At 36.3% G+C, this 23,094-nt stretch overlaps 1 protein-coding gene across 40 annotated transcripts in view; it reads right to left on the bottom strand.

Annotated features, from left to right (window-relative positions):
* Positions 1-23,094, bottom strand: part of Rims2 (regulating synaptic membrane exocytosis 2) — a 377,964-nt gene that overhangs the window by 187,603 nt on the left and 167,267 nt on the right. For 13 of the 40 annotated variants that reach the window (XM_057791772.1, XM_057791776.1, XM_057791778.1 and 10 more), the window contains 6 exons: positions 16,251-16,318; positions 14,145-14,264; positions 10,866-10,965; positions 10,235-10,358; positions 7,972-8,018; positions 5,882-5,994 (listed from right to left, as the gene is read on the bottom strand). In XM_057791772.1, the coding sequence (XP_057647755.1) occupies positions 5,882-5,994; positions 7,972-8,018; positions 10,235-10,358; positions 10,866-10,965; positions 14,145-14,264; positions 16,251-16,318 (572 nt within the window). Of the gene's footprint in view, positions 1-2,130; positions 2,179-5,881; positions 5,995-7,971; positions 8,019-10,234; positions 10,359-10,865; positions 10,966-14,144; positions 14,265-15,918; positions 16,128-16,250; positions 16,319-23,094 lie in introns of all 40 variants that reach the window. The other 27 variants (XM_057791762.1, XM_057791764.1, XM_057791767.1 and 24 more) reach the window with 3 other exon arrangements.

The following is a 23,094-nucleotide window of genomic DNA, read 5'->3' as shown; positions in this document are numbered from 1 at the left end:
CAGGGTTAAAATGGATGAGCCCCTTACAGGATATTTAACAAAAGATATTCAAATTTTAAAAGTGACTATTAGTAGTTTTCATGGTTTATTGTCTTGAACTTTAAAGTAGTTTTATCTTGCTATTGTATAACGAAATTTTTCTACCAGCTAAGAAGTTAAAAAATAGACCCTCAAGAAGATTTCCTTAAGCTACATTTAATAAATATCTGGAAAGTACTCTTATCTGGCATATTAGAAAGTTACACATTTCTAGGCTGGCTATTCTCCTACAAACTAAAATGAGATCTTAGAATTTTAAGAATTGCAGCACTCACTCAAAGGATCAAGGACCACCACTCCCCCTCAAAGGAAAACAGGGTTAGTGGCTAGACGGTGACAGCACAGGAGAAAGGCTGTGGCAAACCCGCAGACTAGGGCTAATCTGAGCTACAGAGCAAAGCCTGTCTCAAACAAGGAGCAAAACAACCACAAACTGAAGAGGGAGGGGCTGGGGACTGATTCAAAGTTTGAAAAGAAAAAAAAACTTTTAAATTCACATGCCGAGCAATACTAGGCTACAGATATAAATAAGGACAACAAGATAGAGAGAATAAACTATTCTTTTCACAAAAGCCAAGAGATAAAAATAAAGAAAATAGAATGTTTGATTTTTCGTGGGATAAAGGCAATGTCAAAAGTCTCAGAGTCTTCTAAAACCTGTGACGAAGGTCAGATTAATTTATGTAATCTCCACTATCACCAACCTGTGACGAAGGTCAGATTAATTTATGTAATCTCCACTATCACCAACGACAACAACTCTCACAAGTTTAATTTTTTTCCATAAACTATTATCTTCAGATAATATAGAGTTAACCACTATCCCTTACCACTCTTTCTTACATAAACATACATTAGCTTTATTGTACAATACTGTTAACTAAATTATACTGTTCAAAAATATGAGTATTACCACTATTTGATAAGAACCTATCCCATTACATCAGATCAAAATCGGGCTGTTTCTGAAATTGTCTTGAGTTGGGTACTTATAAACAGCCCTGACTTTCAGTTTCATTACAGAGTGGAGTTTTCATTACATTACTGGAGTTTTTAATAGATATTTTATTATCCATGATATTTAACATATTCTTAAAGCAGTAATTTAAAAATAATATTTAAAACTTAACTTATTTGTTCCCTAAAATACAAAAAATACCTCATAATTCTATCCTTGACAAGTCTTAGTTAAATCATTTAATAAAAATCTTGGTACTATTTTATTGTTTAATATGACTATCCTCTCAGCTTCATCATTTAACCAATTTAAACTCTTCACAATAGAAATTTAGCATCAAACATATTTTATATTATATGATATCTAATGGAATTAATATTTTAATTATTTAAAGTATTATCCAAAGCCAACATTCTTTTTAAAAACATGCAACAAAGCAGGGGAGGCAAACTACTACTTTGAAGATTACTATTTGGCATTGCTATACCATATAAACAACATCCTAATGGAAAGAGGCAAACAGCTTGTACCCAAGTAGTACATAAAAGTAAATTAAATGATGAAATACAAACAAAATAACATATACACATCATTTGGATTGTGATTTTTTTTGTTCTTTCAAATTCCAAAAATTAATTCTTATATATCGAATGTAAAAAAAAATAGTATTTTGAATAAGGTACAAATATATTTGCCAATCTCCTCAAGGAGCCATTGCTTGGAAAATGCAAGAGAATGTGGATGTGACGTGGTATATGAGGGATTTAAAGAGACAACAATCTTTGTGTAGTAAAGGAAAATATCTGGAGTTTTAAAATTAGCTATTTCAGTAAATGTTTAAAAAATAAGCCAAATCTACACAAAAACACAATTGGAATGCAACTTTGAAACATATGCATTTGAGTACTGCAATAACTGCAAAATCACTAACAATGATTGTCTCTTTAAATTTGTATTCAATATTCTAATCTCCATGCAGAATTTTACAAGCTATCTTAGAAAATGATTTGAGAGTCAATAGTATGGTTTGGAGCAACATACCAAAAAAAGTGTTCCTACTACGCATTTTCCAAAAACATACAAATAAGGGATAAAACACACTTGAGCTTCTATCAGGCAGACAAAGCCTTTACCTGAACCCTAGGAACAAAAGGCGATGTTCTTCTACTAAGGCTTTGGCTCTGGTAAGCAAAATTAAAGAAAAAAGCAATAAAACAAAACCAAAAAGGACAATATGCTGGAACCAAAAGACCAAAAGTAAAAATGAACACATAAAACTCTCCCTTAAATACAATGTTTCCATTATAATATTTTTAATTTAATCACTTTATTATAAAAAATAAATATTTCCCAATGCTAAAATATATGAAAACTATTCAAAACACAGTAAATATCATAATTTGTTGAACCATATTCTTAAAACATAGTCAGAATAATAGGAATTAAGACTGAATGTACAAGATAATATAATTTTAAAAAATGATTAAAGTATAACCCCAAATCAAGAAAATTGAAACTTTACCCTTAAACGCACTACAGTCTGTGATATCTGTGGGTGGCTGGTCCTAGGGGACCCACAAACACCAAATCTACCGATGTCCAAATCCTTTACAAAATGTGGCATAGGAAATGCACAAAATTAACAGGATCTCTGTGCCTTCAATCATCTCCAGACTGTAAGCGATCATTTATAATAGCGAATATAATGGAAATACTACAAGTTTTTGGTGCATTATTATTTAAGAAACAATTACAATATTAGAGTTAAATTAAATATTAGCTGTTCACAGAGACAAAATTTTTTAATCAATTCATAATTGTGTGAGTGTATGGATATGAAACCTACTAAAATGTAATTGTAATTGCACATAGATCAAAGTAAAGCGCAGCATGAAGGAGGGAACGGCATGAGCTGCTGGCTGGAGATACTATTAACTGCGGTCACTGCTACTGTCAACACTATCTCAGGGCTTCATATTACAAAGCTCTTTATGTTTCCTGTAAGTTTGTGGTGTGTGCATTGCCTCCTGATATTCCCAGCAGCTCTGGGAGCTCACTGTTCTGATCCCCAGTACACAAATGAAGAGAAATACCTAATAAGGTCTAGATGTGCTTCCAAGTATTCACAGGGTAGAAGGGTATAAACAGAGTTCTCAGAAAAATAAAAATAACAAACTTCTTTTCTGAATTTCTTAATCTTTTATTTTAAAACAATTTCCAGTAATTTAAAAAAATCATGAATTCTGCTTCCCTCAACAAGATTCCATGGTCTCATGGCATCTGTTAGGATAGTTAAGGGCTGGTGCCTTCCGTCTCTTCCACTGTAGGGAAAGAAACTGCTGTGAATGAAGGGAGGGCTTTTGCCGAGGTACGGGATCACTGGCAGTACCATGAGCCGTGAGACAGAACACACTCTTTCTCCCAGAGCTCTGAGACAGAACACACCCTTTCTCCCTGAGTTGGGAGACAGAACACACCCTTTCTCCCTGAGCTCTGAGACAGAACACACCCTTTCTCCCTGAGTTGGGAGACAGAACACACCCTTTCTCCCTGAGCTCTGAGACAGAACACACCCTTTCTCCCTGAGTTGGGAGACAGAACACACCCTTCCTCCCTGAGCTCTGAGACAGAACACACCCTTCCTCCCTGAGCTCTGAGACAGAACACACCCTTTCTCCCTGAGTTGGGAGACAGAACACACCCTTCCTCCCTGAACTGGAAAGAAGCTACGGGAAAGCACAGCTCAGCTTCCTAAGAGTTTTCCCGAGAAGTGATATAGGTAGGCGTATTCTAAACTCCCACTTCATTATAGCAAACCAAAATTGCCTATAGGCTACATACAGAGAGGGAGACAGAGGTTTAAGCAACCCAGGAGAGCTCCGTGCTTACACTGGCCTAATGCAAAAAATGTGAATGACATTAAAAGTCATATAATAATGAAAGGCATTCTTTCTTGTCCATTCGTATTCCTGGGGACTGGCACTGCCACTTCTGTCACAACTTAAGTTTATTTGTATCTACATATACACACATAGCAAAATAGGTTATTGATAGATTAGGTGTAATTAGAACAGATTTTTATTAATCTCAATTTTATACTTTAGCATGCATATTATAATTTTACTTCTAAAATGTTCTCTTGACAAAGTAATTTACCCTAGTAAAAACAGGCTAAATTAATACACATTCAAGGATTTCAGTGGTATTGTTATTAGTAGCAATATAAACTAGAAGCTAAAATGCAATATTATAGATGTGAAAATAAAGTTAAGAAGACTTTTTAAAGCTAAGACAAAGTCTATGCAGTACTAGAGAAAAGGGAGATCGAGGCCATGTGTGCATAGCACAGCTATAATCCCAGAATGTGTGGGGCAGAAAGCGGAGGCCCACCGTTCAAGGCCATCCTCATTGACATATTGATTCCAGCCCAGCTCGGACTACACAGCAAAATTCTGACTCAGGAAAATAAGAGAAAGGAAAAAGAGAATGCAAAACTATATGAAATTTTATTTTTAAAATAAATGCACATATTATAAAAAGTCCTATGTGATGTCAGGATTATTAGTGATTTTACTTTTTGTTTTTCTTTATTAACTAGATTTCTGATAACAAATAAGAATTATATCAATAATCCCTGTCTTGTTTGTATGTAAATTGAATGCGTATCTGTGCATCATTTAAAAATGTATGCAATTAACATTTTAACTAAATTCATAGAATATTTCCCTTCCAAGCTATAAAAAAATATACTTTTCATATTAAGCTACAATTACATGGACTTGCACTCCTTCACAGCCTCGGCAGCTCTGTCCTACTGCCAGGGCAGTTTTGAACCAGGAGGAAAACAGCTGAGTTTGAGATTTCTCCAGACTCCTTCCCTGGACCTCCCACCTACCCTCCTAACGCAATGTGTATAATCTTGGAATTGGAAATGAAGTAACAAAGTAAGACAGCTTCCAAAAACATCAAGTACTGCCTTTCCCCTTAAAACTAAAAGGAGAAATTTCCAGCTATTTAACAAGAAGGTAATTCTAAGGAATTTAAGATACAACTTCATAATAGTTTGGGGTTTAAATGTCATAATTTTCAATCAATATTTAATTTCTGTTTTTTAAGGACTTAAATAGTTCTTTTCTTTAGTATCTAGGCAATTTCAAATTTAACAATTGCTAGCAGATTAACAATTACTATAACAATGAATTTGAATGTGTTCTAATAAGGAAATTATAATGTAATAAAAGGACTTAAATTACAACCCTCGTATAGCAGACTGTAATATAGAAATGTCCAGATCGATGCGCACATAATGAAAGGCTACTCCATACACCGAGAGTCTATTACTATAGCCCTCATACTATTTAATCTTGTTTGTTGATAAAAACACCTCTAGAATCCATATATATATGAGCTACATTAAAAATCCATGTTATTATCAAAGTCAACCGAAATTTCCTTAAGACTGAAAAGCAAATTAGAATACATAAATATTTGTTTCTACCTTAATACAATCTTTGTCTGATAGACCATTTTCCTTTCTCGGGAGAAACTATAGCAATTCCCAGTCTTTAAAACAAAGAGTAAAATCATCACCTCGACTTCTGGAATAATAATTAAGGGTAAAACAGGAATTACATATCTTCATAAAAATCATTAAACTCTATAAACCTAAATTAAAAGAAAGCATTGTAATAAATAGCCCAAATTAAATTGTAAGTAACTATAAAGTATCAAAAATATAAAAGCTGCTAGGGCAAAGGCACAATTATATTCTAGAAAGAACTTGGATTAGAAAAAAACAAAAAGAAAGAGAAACAAAAGCGTCAACATCGTATTTTGAAAACATCATTTAATATTCCCACAGAGAAGAATTGAGTGATTACGTACTGAAAGCTGTCCAGACAAGAACTGCGGGACGTCCCTCAACATGCCAGGACTCATGGGAGAGGTAACAGATATAGAAGGACGATCCATTTTTTGAGATTCAAATGAGCTAGAACCTGAAATGACAATTGCACACAAAGGAAAATAAAATGCCTTTGGCTCTTTCCGAACACTCAGCTTATGTCTTTAAAGCCTTTAACTTCCATTGCACACAGACCGCTTTAGTGCTACAGTGTCACCAACAGCCTTGCACACAGACCGCTTTAGTGCTACAGTGTTACCAACAGCCTTGCACACAGACCGCTTTAGTGCTACAGTGTTACCAACAGCCTTGGGGAGCTTTGCTACCGCTTTGCTGTTTGTTCCAGACAATTGCATGTGTTGTGGCTGGGCCTGGTTTTGCATGAGTGCAATGTAGGATTCTGTTCAGACCCAGTCACACCAATGCCGTGCTGACTGCGACAGCGACGGGCCCACGGTAGGATTTCCTAGTCTGTTGTGAAGTGTACTATACTCACACTTTATGGAGAAGGAAGAAAAATCAAAACAGTGAACTACCTCAAGAACACGCAAACTTTAAATGCTTAGAACATAAGTACTAGAATTCCAAAATTATTAAAACTTCTGGGTGACTTTTAAGTCATATCTTGAAGGATATAAAATATTACACCATCAAAATTGAAATAAGGGGCTATAAAAAAGATACAGGACAGCAGAAACAGCAATAACCAAATGTTATATGCATGGATTTGTTCCTGTGCAGTTGAAGGAACCAGTTTGAATATGAACAGATAGAGATGTTAAGACACTGGTGGAATTATACATTCTAATAGGAGGAAAATGGCTTTCCCAGCTCTTTATAGTATGGATTGGGAGGAAGAGATAGAAAACAGCAGTGAGCATTTAATCCTCAATGAGATCCTAACAGCAAAGGCTGGGAAAGGGAAGCGCGTGCAGCAGGAATTCAGGTGATGCTGAGTCATGGGGATTACGGGCCTGGGGAAGGGGCTCAGTGGAGCAGTACTTGCCAGCTACGGTGATACCTGAGGTCCAAATACAGAAAGCATTAAGATTTCAATCCTATTCTCCAGACCAGAAAGTCCCCTGTGTACCAGTTATGTCTGAAAAAGACATGTCATGTTTCCAAGCTTGTGTTGCTTAGCATCGACTGCATCCAATAACTTTAATAATGGAATCAAATAAGTATAAATATCCCTTGGAGAGCGTGTCCCAAAAGCTCCTGTGTCCTCCAGGGTAAGCGGAAGTCTTTAGGTGCTTTGAAGACTGAGATTTGGCTGCTGCTGTTCTGGCTGCTTCCTTCGCAGCCTTCTGTCTTCCTCCATGCTACCTCCATTGGGCCCTGCTGCGCTCTGTTTCCTTACCTGTACCTAGTCTTCCCGCCTCGCATTCCTGTCTGTCAGGATCTGTACCCCGCGCCTGTGAAGTCCCCCCCCCCAACAGCCACCCTCTAAAGTGCTGCTCAACTACTTTCCAATCAGCAGTCCATCAGAAGACAAATAATAAGAATAATTGTGTATTTGACTATTTGAATTTATGTTTATTGTTCTGCTGCTGCTGTGACATAAAATTAGAATTACTATCTTAGTTTCAATAAAATACAAATTTGAAAAAATTAAATTATTCAATAGTTTGCTTCAAACACACCCTGACAAAGAGAGTAGAGTACAAAGTTCCAAATTTTAAATTTTGTAGGAAACTTTGGGAGTAGGTAGTGATGGGGAATGATAGCAATGGTCATAATTTTTCACTGCGATACTTGGGCATATAAGTAGCCAAAATTTAACTGCATATTTTTGTGCAGATTATTAGAATACACCTTAGTACAGCTACTTAAAAAAAACCACAGTAATGGCAGCAGAGGAACAATACTGAAATCACTATAGAGTTTGTATTTTTCCCTACAGTGATGAGAAATAATATGAAAATTTTCCATTCTGAATGTAATTTAACATTAGAATTTGAAACTATAATTTGTACTTATCTTACTCCATATTAATAGATTAATTTCTCTATTAGACCTTTGATGAATGAATGACATGCTGAAGGCATACCCTAGAATAAATTAAACTTACTGGATTCCAGCTGTGCATGTGTGCTATCAGGTATTCTAGGTATATCTCTGAAATGACAGAACAGGAGAAAAAAATAAACTTTTAACAATTGATGCATCTTCTATTTTAATGAAAATTGCAAATAAAAAGTGACATAGGAAAAATGAGTTCAGTGGGAGCATTATGAAAACACGACCAACCATAATCTTTTGTTTGGTTTTGGACAAGTTGTCCTAGATCTTCCATGGAGGTGGAGATGGCCTAGAATTTTCCACATAGTTCGGTCTTTCCCCCTTAAGTATAGGATCATATTTTTGCTGCTAACTCTAAGAAGAATTAAGATCTAGGTACATCTGTATCAGATTTATGAAAATACACTTTATTTCCTATTGCTTGACTATAGAAACACCTACTATAAAAAATACTTTGTATTCAACAAGGTTAAGTTTTTTATAAATATATTAATTCATTTTTTTATTTTGGCCTTCTATTATAAATAACTTATATTGGAAATCAAATTAAATATCATTAAAACATTCCAATTATAACTAAAATTTTAAGTGTAGTGGTTACATTTGTAACAAGCAAACATGATTCTTATGGGAAATTCCAAATTTACCTTGCAACCATATTTACACCAAAAATACCTATACTTATTTAATATAGGAGAATCATTATAAAAAAAGACTATAATTATTTAGAATATTAAAATATAATTTGGGTATACTTTAACACTAAAATAAATTTGATTAATATACTAATCTGATATGTCAGGAGCCGTGTCCCCCCAAATTATTATAGGAAGCACCGCCGTGAGGAGTTTTGCAGAGAGCTTTACTTCCCAATTGTACTGAGAATAGTCTTATTGACAAAGCCTATCTCACACCCAAATTAACAGTTAATAGAGAGCTATCTGTTAACGGAAACTGCCTCACATTCCAGACTATCTAGACAACTAGGTGGGTCAACTTGTGACTTCCTGACCGATTGTAACCCCTTGGCCTACGTGACAGACGTGGACCACGTGGCAAGACCCCATGCCCCAGCCCCCCAAGCTCCTCATCCAGGGGCTATATAAGCTGTAACCATGACTCTAATAAACGGAGGCTTCGACAAATATGCCTAGCCTCCTTCCTCTTATCAGCCTATGTCTTTCAGGTGGTGCCTCTCCGTGACCCTGGAATAACTGACCAGCCAGGCGGGTTACAAACCCTAGACAGAGTAACCCGTCGAGGCGGTCTACACTGATACACTATAGTTTTCCCATATTACAAACTTTAAAAAGGCAAAGGTTGCCACTCATGGTTTCCTAAGTGAATGAAAACAAGACATAATTACAAGGAATAATATCTGTAGGCTCCATTCATAGATGCTGTAAGCCATTCAGTAATTTAATAATTCATTCAGTAGTTTACCATACAGTTATACATTTTTAATTTTGATGCACCTTTTATGTTACCATACAATGCAAGTTTCTGCAGAAAAAGGACTGCCAGACACCTCATGACTAACCTCACAGCGTAGACGAAAGGGTAAACTCCCTGCCACCATCGGAGCACAGGCCATTGGCAAGAGAATGCAGTGACAAGGGGTCTTAGAGGTGCCACCTCACTGCAGATCACACGTTTTAAGAGACTATTTTCCTTAAGAAAAGTCCTGAATCTGGGAATTACATGCTCTTTGGTTCTCTCTTTTGTCAGCTAGAATCTCCATTTAAAAATACAAAAACAAAAGACTAATGACCTTAACAATATACTAGTTATTAAGATAACAATAATTCTTTTTTAAAAAAAACTAAATATTTCTTCTTTTTTTGCAATGAGCAACCTATTTTGCAGAATCAGGTAAAGAAAAATTATTAATCTGTCAAATGTTTTAATTAAAGAAAAGAGATGCCTATGAAAAACACATATTTCCATAAAGTAGTCAGAAAATTGTGGATTGCAGTCCAAACTAATGAAAATCATCACACACAAATAAATGAAAGTAGGGCTGGAGCAACAGCATAGGCTGCTCACGGGAGGACCAGGCTCTGGTTCCCAGCACCTGCAGAATGGTTCACAACCATCCCTAACTCCAAAACAAGGGGACCGGCCCTCTTTCTGACCCTGTGCATCAGGGAACGGGCTCTCTTTCCAACCTGTGTGCACCAGGCATGCATGCTGTGAACATACATACATATGTACATACATTCATACATACATTCAAACAAAACACTCATACCCATGAAATAAAAATTAATAAATCTTAAAAATGAGTCAAAAAATTACCAAGACTGACTTACCCAATCGGCCTTGAAACAACAAGCTCAACCTGGGGTTCAGGTTTGGACTCTAGGATGATGTTGTAAACGTCCTCAAACGTGGCTCCCTGCAATAGCCTCCCATTCCATTCTAAAACTTCATCACCTACGGGGGCAGAAATAATCTCATAACTATAATCCGAGGCCATCAAATATACTCAAAGTAAAAGCAATCATTGGGTTTCAGTCAATCACAGCATGCATTCCCCTAGCAGAACAGCGTATGTGTTGAGAACAACTAAGGCGCCCAGGAATTTACGGCTAGAATAGCATATCTCATCTGAAAAGAGGAGGTCATCAGAAGTACACTACAGACAGGTTGTGTCCATTTGATTTCTCGCTGTAGAGAAATTTAAAGGATATTATGTCTAGTATAACAATGAATAAGAGCTTTAGCTTTCCATTAATGACTAAAGACTTTAAGACACATGAAAGAAACTAATTATTACTGCTCAAACAACTTATAAGTGAGAATTTTTTAGTAACTGTTTAGGGCTAGAATTTTTCTTTTTGCAGTGGTAGGGATCAAAGCCAAAAGGTGTTGCGAGGCCAGCAAGCATCCTCTCACCCCAGCTGACACTTGCCACGTGACTATCCAGTGGGCAGAACCTACCTGGTCTAAGGTGTCCCACGGTATCAGCTAAGCTTCCTCTTTTCACTTTGGTAATAAACGCACAAAGCCGCCCTGACTCAGTCATCTTCCCTCCCACGACCTGTGTAAAGGAGGAAAGCCGTCACACTGTAAAGTGGGCACAGGCAAAGGCGCAAGGAAGAAGACCAGAGCAATGACGATTCTAAAGCTGCGGTTTAACATGCTTTCATTTCTTAATATACTATTGTCGCGTCTGCATTAAGGAACATTTTTTATTCCAAATTTATTGTAATTTAGCTTTCTTGTTGACAATACAAGTATTTTAGATTCAACTCAACAATTTCTTCCTTACTATTGAATTCTCATTTTTATTTCTCAATTTTAAATTATATAAACATTTTAAATATAAATTTCAAATATTCTAATATAAAAGTATCCATTACTTTTACTGTGATGATGAAAGAATGCTGTATTTTTATTAATAATGTTTTGGTCATATTGATAATATCCACAATGTCAATAGAGATCTTCCTTGAGAAAACTGTAAAATTTAATTAGCTTCATCAGAAATAATACAAACTTCAAATTATTTGAAGCCCAGTTTTCCAACGTTTTAATTTCTATTAAAATACTTATTTTAGAAAAAAATACAAATTGGGAACAAGCATTAGGAATGCTACAAAATCATAGTAAAATACCATGCTCCTACAAAATTAATGTTTTGATTCTGGTTAATCACTACTTTTCAAAGCCGGCGTAGCAAAGGAGAGGGACTACATTCATTGACTGGAGTAAACTGGTTTGTCTCTTACAACGTGAGCAAAAGATAACTGAAATTAGACCTGCTGAGCTACCTCATCTTATCCCAAACATATATTCCCCAATTGCGGTGAGTTATACTCAGTAATGTAAATTTCTTAAGGCCTCACATCTTCATGAAAATATTTAAAGAAAACTGTTGTTGCTTCAGAATATTTAACACCAATATCACTGCTACTTTTAGTATAATTATACTGTCAGTGGCGGTTATTACACAATTGAGATAATAAGCCAGGCACTGCACTCAATACTGTTTATTTTATCCTACTTTAACCATGCAAAGGAAAGCTACAGTCTCCACTGTGTAGACAATGCCTGATGCTGTCTCCCAGATACCTCCGCCTCTGGCTATGCTCTCTCTCTCTCTCTCTCTCTCTCTCTCTCTCTCTCTCTCTCATGCTGACAATAATCCTCCTCCACCATTAGAACAAATAAAAGAGTAACTACTCTAACGGGACTCAAAGCCAAGCCTCCCTAATCTCTGTATCCGCATCCTGCATCATCACGGCATCCTGCATCATCACGGCTCCTGCATCATCACGGCATCCTGAGTTTAAGCCCCACCATTGTCACCAGCTCCTCGCGACCTCTATGACTGCAGAGGACGATGAGAGACATGACATCTAATCACACCACACCATAGTTTCTTTTGAATACCTACCATTTACTATATTCTAGAGTACAATTTGTATAACAATGGCTTAACTCTGAAAACATTTTCTCTTTTTTATTTCAGTTTTTCATTAAATATATTAGATATACAAAAGCTAAATACCCTCTATTTTGCATATTTGAAAAATACAGTTGAAATATAAACATATTTTTATTGCCTAGCCAGGTGGTGGTTGTGCACGCCTTTAATTCCAGCACTTAAGAGGCAGAGGCAGGCAGGTCTCTGTGAGTTCAAGGCCAGCCTGGTCTAGAGTGTGAGCCAGGACAGCCAGGACTGTTTCCCAGAGAAACCCTGTCTCAAACAGCAGGCACTTGACATCATATTTAGAGGTTTCCGGGTTTCCAATGGCATATTTGAGGTTAATATAACTCAGCTGTAGATTGTCTGACTAGCATGCATAAGCACTTCAGTTTGACCCTGACACCACAAACCAGTACAAACCAGTTTTCGCTAAAACACAATCTACAAATACAAACACAATTTACTACATCAACACCAAATTATATTTTGATATTAGTACATGTATTTTTAAGTTTGCATAATAAAAAAATTAAATAGTGATTACTTTAATACTGACATAAATATAGGCAAGATAGTTTTTAAGTTACAGATTACTTTATTATTGAAAGAAAATTTATAATTAAGAACATTTTTATTCAATACCTATTCTGCAACAAATAACAACAATAATTGCAACAATAAAAACATTACATTAGGAACAGCAGAGAAATTGAAAGAATGTCCAGAATTGGTCATAGTTTAAGCTCAAGTATATTTGTTGTGTTTAGGATTTAAACTATTTCTAACCAGGTTACTATCAATGTCTTTTAAAAATGTATATAAAACTAATATCATGGCTATCAGAGATTTACTATGTGCACATATATTGTGTGTTTGTAGGTGTACATGTATGCGTAAGCATGTGCATGAATATGTGTGTCTGCAGGTGTATATGTATATAAGTGTGCAAAGGTGTGTGAGTTTGCTAATGTGCATGTGCATGAGTGTGTCTGGATTATGTATCTGCAGGCATACATGTGCATGAGTGTATCTGGATATGAGGTATATCTGCAGGTATGCATTCTCATGAGTGTGTCTAAGTATGTGTATCTGCAGGTATACACATTCATGAGTGTGTCTGGATGTGTGTATTTGCATGTATACATGTGCATGAGTGTATCTTGATATGATGTGTATCTGCAGGCATACATGCATATGAATGTGTCTGGATATGTGTATCTGGAGGTATACATGTGTGTGGATGTGTGTATCTGCAGGTATACATGTACATGAGTGTGTCTGGATATGTGTGTTTTCAGGTGTACCTGTGTAGTGTATGCATAGATTTGTCTGTGTTTGCAGAGGTACATGTATGTGCATGAGTATGCACGAATGTTTGCAGGTTTGTAGGTTCACATGCGTATAATATGAATGATGTATGTGTTTGCAGTCGTACATGTCTATGAGTGTGCATGGGTGTGCGTGCATTTGCATAAAGGTCAGAGGATCTGCGCGTCTGCCCCTCAGCATCAGGACTGCAGGGGTGCGCCACCATGCCTGGCTTTGGGTGTGGGTTCTAGGGACAGGAGTCTTGGCTTCTTCCTCACCTCCTGACACCCATCTACCTTGGAAACGTCTTTAAAATACTTGGAAAATGAGTTCAAAGGAATGAACGACAATATTTTTAAATTCTTGAAAATGGAAATGAGATAACTCCTAACTTGGCACAGGTAGAAAGAGTTCTATTTGCTTTATTGATAGATTTGTAAAGTGATACAGAGCCAAATCCCATAAAGTTTATTACGCACCTTTAAGCCCAGCATTGCTCCTGAATCTCGAGGTACACTCCCATCTTTCAAACGCTTATTTAATAAAATACGACCAATTAAGCGATCTCCATCTTTGGATGGCTGCCAGGTCACAGGGTGCTGACATACAACATCAACAAATAAGAAAAATTAATTTTATGTCAAATTACCATGATTGTTCAGTATCTCTAAACTCCAGAATTCTAAAGTATTATGATTACACAAACCACATTACATTCCAAATTACTGACCTAAACACTGTGGGATTTTTATAAACCCTAGTTTTATAAATTCAAAGGTTTCTTTTAAATCCAATTATAAAAACCCTCCTTTATCATCTACCACAATACTAAGAGATAATAGCTCTGAAATTTTCTTTAAAATATATGCTAACTCAACTTGCTGAAGATTAATTAAGACCTCACAGGCAGAAAATGTACAGTAAAAAATCTACTTAATTGGCCTCACTAAAAAGTGACAATTTCTTCTTCCAGCACTTTTGGGATTTTTAAAAATACTCTACCTTAGCAAAAGTTAAAAGGGAAAACTATTAAAACATAAAATCTAAACTCATAATGAACATTACAGCTACAATTCCAAAACTATGTAAACCACCACCACCTGTCCTACTAAGCCTGTGAAGAAACAGGGGTTACTCCAAGATCAACAGGTTATGTTTCTCACTTCACAAAAATGCATTGAGTTGGGTTTTTTGTTTTTGTTTTTGTTTTTTTGTTTGTTTTTTTAATGGGCTTTTGCTACATGACCTAGCCTTGCCTGGAACTCACTATGTAGCTTCAGTTGGCCTTGATATTACTATATAGCCTATGCTGGTCTCTAAATCTTATGACTTCCCTGGCTCAAGCTCAGCTTCTACAATGCTGGCATTAAGGACACAGGCCACCACACCTGGTAAAAAGTTTATTGATTGTTTTAGACTTTTGATATGCTCAGTAAATTTCTTTTAATAGATCATTCAAAGACAATTATTGATAAATAATAATCATATTACCGGCCTATTTCTTTCTTGGGTTTAGAATTATGGCTTTATACGTGATGAACCGTTTCATTATTAACAATATGCTAGGCAACAAAATAAATGATTTGTGTAATCATAGTAATTGCATGGTTGCCTAAAAGCAGCATGCAAAGTTCATGCAAAATGTAGCAGGCAAAAGACAAGTTCCAGGCAATCACATCTACATGGTGAAGGATTAAAACAATGCTACACTAAAAGCAAATGAAACAATAAATATCAAAGCAGATGGCAATGAATCTAATACTAATTAATGCTCCATTAGAACGCTGTGGCAACAAGAGAACAAAAGACAGCGAAGGGGAAAAAAGAAAAACAACTCCTTCTGTGCAAACAGACCCGGTCATCTCCCTTTCACCTGGGATGCACACTATTCATAATTTGATTTTCATCCCAAGGAAAATAGATATAAACATAAAAATAAGCCAATCCAAAAATGTTTATTTATCGTTTATAACATTCCAAAGTTCTCTCATTCGACTGCACACCAAACATTCCTTTGTTCCTAGGTTTTATTTTCATTAACTTAGATTTTGGTATGCTGCTGACCAAGGAGAACAGCCAAGCAAGCAAAAGGCTTTTTGGCTTAGTTGTTTTGTTTTTCTTTTCTGCACCTTAGGAAATGCTACATCGACCTTGAAATGCCCTGTCCTTCCATTCTGTCCTGTTTCAATGAGTGACAGAGAGCAAACGAAGGAAGACCGAATGAGCAGGCTGAAGGGGCCGCAGTCTCAGTACCTTCTCACTATGGCTATGGTCCTCGTTAAGAGTGGTGCTACTACAGGTATCTACCCCAGAGTCCTTAATCTGGGGCTCGGACCATTCCAAATCCTCTTCCAAAGAGTGGCCACCACAGTACATGATTTTCTTTTGTCTCTCAGACCTGGTGTTAGAATCCGACAAAACTCCCTGCTCGCTAGTTTTTCTTTTTCCCTTTTGACTGTCCCCTACAAGTGTGAGATAAAACAAAACAAAACAAAGATACAAAAAAGAAAACATGCAGAGGTGTAAATAAAAAGGAAAAGTGAAATGATAACGGAAATTAAATAGTAAGGCTCCACATGTCTCACCAAAGACATTGGGGAAGCCTCACTGCTATGCCAAGACGCATGATCCAACCAGCTGTAATCCATGTCTCCTGTGGCAGCCAGGCAGACAGGAGTGCGATAAAGGAGACAATGGGAAAGGACAGACAGAGAAATTATAAACATTTCAAACTCTGGGATCCTGGTGCTTTCAAGACTTCATCTGTCCTAGTCATTAGATACCAGGAAAAAGCTATTATTCCTGATAGAATTCATAAAATGCAAAATATAAGGCTTCTGTAGTCCAGACAGATCTCAGAACAGAAGCCTTGCCATAATTATTTAAAAATAGAATACCTTTGCTATCAATAAGCAAAAGTAGAAACAAAATCTATGGAAGAAGCCAATTAAGACAAAGGCTGGTCAGCTATGTCTGGATTTCAGCTCATTTATTTTTGCATGCTGGTCTAAAGCCATGAGTTTTTTCTCAAGACTGTTGAATGTCTATAAATTAAACAGAAGCTTAGTAATAATATTATTTTAAATTCAAATAATTAAATATTGTTCCTGGAATGACATATGATAATCTTTATAATGATGGAAACTCCTCAACATTTTAAGTGGTTAAAAAAATAGTTACACAACAGATTTTCTGTGAAAATGACTTTTAAAAAGTTTCATTCTATATCTATCAGTAGAAAGGAAAGGTGAAATCATAAATTTTACTTATATAACATAACTTACTTAGTATTACACAAAAACAACTTATCTTTTGAGAAATTACATTGTTACAGTTTTGATAGACAATTTACATGATGACAACTTATGATAAAAATCTGTTTCCCAATCATAGTGTGTTTAGTTTCTTCCCATTTCAAAGAGGCTTCTTCTCAATCAACATATATACATACACAAATTCAAAACATATTGGTATTTTCACTCACTTAAAAAAATACTTACTGAATACCTCCCATCTGTTCTATATTGTGCTAAGCCCTAGGATAAGGGGTAACACAATAAGACGTGCTTGTGAGTGTGGGGAGGGACACAAGAGATGAGCGTGTCACAGGGGAGAACAAAATCCTAGGAGAGAATACGAACTCACCGGACACCTCTCAAGTAATTATTTTTAGAATGGAAACTGGAAGATGTGATTTAGCAGACAAGTAAAGAGACAGACAAATGGAAAGGAAAAGAAAGAACATTCCAGTAGGAAGTATTAACACCATACTGCAAAAATAAAAAAAAAAGAAAACCTGGGGTGGGGGGGGGCACCAGCACCTAAAGAAATGAGGGGACACAGTGGTAAGCAAGAATGGTGACTGAGCACAGCACAGTTTAAACGAGTCTTCTTATGCCATATTAAAGGTTACTGTTCTCAAATACTAAGACAAAACCTGACCTATGCCTTAAAAGGCTGAATCTAAATTCTATAGAGACCAGGTTAAAAGAAACTAAAATTGAAAGGTGCCTGCAACAATCTCTGGGAAAGATAGAGGTGAGTGTAATCTACACAATAGTAATGACAGTAGCTATCACAAGAAAAAGAGCTGAGAATTTTTAGTATCAAGGAGTGGAAAGTCAAGGCTGGCATCCAGTTTTCTAGTCAAAGCAACGAAACAAAGAGAAAGGCAAGTCTGAGACGACAAAACCATAGCAGAATGCTTTTATCAGAGAAGACAGAGAAGTCATCTGAAACACCACTGGCAATAAAATTCATACTTCATAACAGCAAAAACATTGATGCTTTTAAAAACATCTTAGAAGTTATTAAACAATGGATGGCTTGGATCTAGTACTTGAATGGTCTAAGAGTTATTCGAATGGGAATATCAGCAAAAAAGATGTTAAAAGTCCTTAAAATGGCAAGAACAGAATCTCAAAAAATGTTAGAAATGCATGCATCGAATGCCACTCTAGATCCGGGGACTCAAAAAGAATTGGTGGGGCTCAGCAATCTGTCTTAACAAGACTTGCAGGCAATTCAGATCTCATGTAGGAGTGTCTACTGTCACGGTAACATGATGCTGTCTTCTACAGATGTGTTGGGCCAAAATGTACAGGAAGAACTTCATTCTTTACCCATGGGCCAGAAAGGTGCTTCTTGAACAATGTTACCACACAGATAAAAAATTAGAACCGCAGTAGTACACACCAGCAGATGGGGACCAGCCCATTGTATACTTACACCCCTGCTTGGAACTACTCAACAGCCTCAGAGTCTTTATATCTTAGGAAACCTGTTGCCTTCTCAAAACACACTATGGTTCCATACAAAAGCATCTCTATGTTTCTCAATTAAAGGAGATAAACTGTAAGAGACCTCTAAATGCGCAGTCCTGAGTGATTTGCATGAAGGCTAGAAAATCATTCAGTTCACAATCTCTCAGCTTCCCTGATTCAAGACTGCACAAAGGTGAGAAATGTGGCCTTGAACTCTGTAAACAAAGTAGTTTAACACTTTAAAACATTTGAAACCAAAGTAAAAATTCCTCTGATTAATGAAAAAAAGGGATAAGATATCATATTCATGGCACTGAATAGCATTTGTTAAAGGAGTAAAAACAAGTGTCATTTTGAAAATTAAATAAAATAATGATCATCAAGCACATAGAAAACTGGGTCTTAAACTATCACAAAGAGCAGTGTGTAGACATTAGCAGTCACTAATATTAACTCTTGTATGACTTCAAAGGGCAAACTAAGATTATAAAATATCATCTGGTAATGCTACAAAACCCTATTCATGGATCTAGAGAAAGAACTGTTAAAAGACACAAAATAACCAAGTGGAAAATGTATAACTAGAAAACCCTGCAATGTAGCAATGTGGACAGGCTCCACTGCCTGTAGGGAGGACAGAGCAATGACCAAGTGAACCAGACTAAAAGATCACAGAAGATGAACAGAGATTCAAAGACTGAGACATGGTGACAAATGATCCTCATTCTTCTTACTGGATGAGAAGAAAAACGAGTAACCTAAAAAAGTATTCCCAGTTAGAAGCTGAAATTTTTCTACACTATAAAAATGGAAGCCTACAGATTCAAAATGTTATGTGTGTCTTTAAATTAGAACACAAAAAAATCCATATAAAGATATAGCCTAAAAATTAAAACTTAAGACTGTAACACAAAAAATATGAAAAGGTAGGAAAGAGACCATTCAGTGACAGCAAAAGCTGCATCAGAACGTGGCAGGGGACAGTGGGTGGCACAATGTTTTTAACTGCCAAGAAATGCCAGCCTAGATTCTAAATACGATGAAATCATCTTTCAAAAATGAAAAACGCTCTCAGATATAAGAAGGCTAGCTGAGTTTTTCACCAGCAGACATATTATTAAAAAGAAAAAGCTACATGATATGGAAAGCCAAGAAGCCTGGAAATATAAAGAAGAATAGGAAACATGGAAAGTAAAAATATGGATAAATACAGTAGAATTTTGTTCTCCTGAGTTTTCTAAATTATTTAAGATACTTGAAGTGCAAAGTATATAATGCCAACTTTTGGCTTTCAACAGACAAACAAGGGTATATAAGAGGGGAGATAACTGAACACAAGAACAAAGGGTTCTCTAGTTACCTCTAAGTGGCTGACTATGCCTGCTGGTAGTATGTAAAATGTACACAAAATATATTACATTTTCTAGAGCAATCAATAGAAACTATAAAAGAAAAACAATAAAAAAGTCAAAAAATGTTCAAACAACTCATGGGAATACAAGTCAAAGAAATAAGAAACCAAAAACGAAAGAAAGAAGGGAGGGAAGGAGGAGGAAGGAAGAGAGGGAGAGAAAGGAGGAAAGAGGAAGAGGAAGGAAGGAAGGAAGGAAGGAAGGAAGGAAGGAAGGAAGGAAGGAAGGAAGGAAGGAAGGAAGGAAGGAGATAAAAGAAAGTGAAAACAATAAATCTAAGCGTGGACATGGAAACACTTAACAAAATATTCATAACTAAAATTTATCAAGGAAGCAACAGTCCACAACCAAGTGGGATTTGTTTCAGGAACACAGAGTAGATATTTGAAAACCAATGTAATTCATCATTTATACAAGTTACAGAAGAAAATCAAATGATCCTATCAATTTATGTATTGACACCAAAAATATATTTTTAATAATTCAGAGAATGATGAAAAGACAGAAACTTGCTCAACATAAAATACAACATAAAATCTAAAGCTAAGGTACTTAACAATGAAAACTGACTGCTTTACAAATAGAAAAAAATCAAAGAGAGTATCATTATTTATATAGCTCCAAAGCTGAAATAACCAGAACATTCTACAATATATAACAGCTAGACAAAGAGACATACAGACATCACAGAACGCGGCTTAATAATTAACTGAAGGCTGGGGAGACTATTGAATAGGAAATACTATTGACATTTAGAACGTGTTCACATGCATTAATGCTAAATGGAACAAAAGAATCTCAAAATGTCAGTAAGGGGATGTTTTGTGAATGAAACAGTACTTATGTGGCTTTTTGAGGTGTAAGAACGAGGTGGTTAATGTGCTGTCTCTCTAGAAAGGGAGCATCAAAGTGATCATTGGGGAACCCTCAACCACAGCCCAAAACTGTTCATGGAAAATTCTGAAAATAAAATTTTAAAAAAATCCCATAAGTTTTTAATTTCTGATCCGAGTCATGTGACTAAGCAGGGTACTTTCTTACCCTGTCCCATCCAGGAAGTAACTCACCCTTAGCCTCCACATTCTACCTACAGCCTTGTCTGTGGCCAAAGAGAGACTTCATTACATGCAGAATATTGCTAATATGTTATATTATTAGCTATTATAATTACTAATCTTTTGTTTTGCTAAATTTATATATTAAGCTCTAAATATGCATATGATGATAAATGTTATAATGTAGTTAGATAATGTCTGTGCATACAGAAACAGGAGGGCGCTGCTACAGAAGCCATGTCTTTGCTGTCTTTCTGCCTCTGGATACACGTTGTAAACACTGCAAAGAGCCAGTGGAGGGCACACATATGTTCTCGCGGTCCTGGGCTAGCAACTTCCTACAGATCAATGGTGACTTCAGTGTGAAAATGAAGGAGGTTCTGCCGCCTTGCAGGCAGCCGTTCCCCAAGCCTGAAGGTGTTTGATGAAGGGCTGAGTGTGTCAACAAGCTGAAGGAGGAACACTGGTTCAGCGAGAAGTTACACAGAAAGCACACCAGATTCCAAATCAGTCTGACAGCCAATTATTCTGTTAGTGAAAAATGACAATTGAATATGATGGTCTTGGCTAGAAGGAATCAAAAGGCTCAGCTCTTAAAGTAAGATTTTTTTCAATACAAACTAGGCCAATAGTATGTTTGTATTTTAAACATTGAGAGAAAAAGTGTGATTACCTTATTTATAACTGTTTTCCTATAATCTTTAAACTTAGGCAAAAGCTTATTCAAAACATTTTATCATTAGTTTTCATTAGGTTAATAAAAATTTGAAACTTAAGTCATGTAGTGCACCAAGACATTCTTCAACTCATTTTTAACAATAATTTAAAAAAATACAGCATATTATGACATGTTTCATATCTGGAGCTAAAGCACCTAGGTTATTGGCATGGCTTTGTCCTTCATTCGTTTTGTGATTCAGCAAGTCACTTAACATATTGCGTCTCATTTTCTCATTTACTTGAAAGGAAATTAATTGCTAATTCTTGCAGATTGTTGAGAGGTTGAAATAGGGTAATAATCACAAAGATAGCTTGCAAACTATAGTACTATCATCTTCCCTATGAATGAAAGTAAGCATGTTCTATTTTCCTCCTAGGTCTCACGTCCATAGTTCATCCTCTTCAATTTCTTGGGGAAAATGCTGTATTTTCCTAACATATGTTCCATTCAACACAGGTTCTGCAAAATGTGAGTGGCTTCATTAATTTGCAGGGCCCCAGGTAAAATAGTATGGGAAAACTCCAAACTGAATATATTTACACAGATTCCTTGAGTGCAGAGTTAGGGTCATCTTTCTCAGATCACAAAGACCATGTGCTGTCCTGAGAGGATCACACCATGATTTTCACACACTCAATGAGACACAGAAGCCTCTGATAATGTGTCCCAGAAACAGTATTTTGAGAATTGATGCTAAAACTTTTCTGTGGGGTCAATTTATCACACAGGGGAATTCCCACATAAACCCAATAATAAAGTTATTTTTTATAAATAATAATATAATTTTTATAAATAAATAGTTTCTTCAACAATACAGGAGATACTATCTATCTAGGGAAATTGTTTAATAACTATACTCCATGGCAAAGCTCCCAGGCTACTAGAACGTGGCCGAGGAATGACTGTAAGGTGGTTTTCATATTCCCTATCTCATAGTCTTGCTCTTTTTATAGGACCTGGCATTTGCTCCAAAGGTGGCAGGATATCACTCTATATCAAGGTGCTATCACCTTGCTTATAGACAGTCTCTTTGCTGGCTCACTAAGTAGCTGTGATGGAGAGCCAAACAGAAAGGACCTGCCAGCAGCCTTCAGGAACTGTGATCACACAACACTCAACAACAGTGGCTCTGTGATACGTCATCACAAAGGAAGAAATGCTACCGTGAAGACAACAAACACCTGATGTCAAGAAGTATATTTTGGGGGCGGGAAGGATGACGCAGCACGAGCTACTCTTCCAGAGGACTCGAGTTTGATTCCCAGCACCCACACAGGACTCAGAATGGTCTGCAGCTGCAGTTCCAGAGAAACCACGTCCTCTGGTTCTGCCTCCACCGTACATGCATGTGTCATATAGATATACATGCAAACAAAGCAAAACAAGACAAGACACATAAAATAACATTTTAAAGGAAGTTTCAGGGGCGGTGGTGGCGCACGCCTTTAATCCCAGCACTCGGGAGGCAGAGGCAGGCG

The sequence above is a fragment of the Chionomys nivalis genome, chromosome 17 (assembly GCF_950005125.1).
Source record: "Chionomys nivalis chromosome 17, mChiNiv1.1, whole genome shotgun sequence".
Taxonomy (NCBI): Eukaryota; Metazoa; Chordata; class Mammalia; order Rodentia; family Cricetidae; genus Chionomys; species Chionomys nivalis.
The sequence above is the reverse complement of the archived record's forward strand: the minus strand, read 5'-3'. Positions and strand labels throughout refer to the sequence as shown.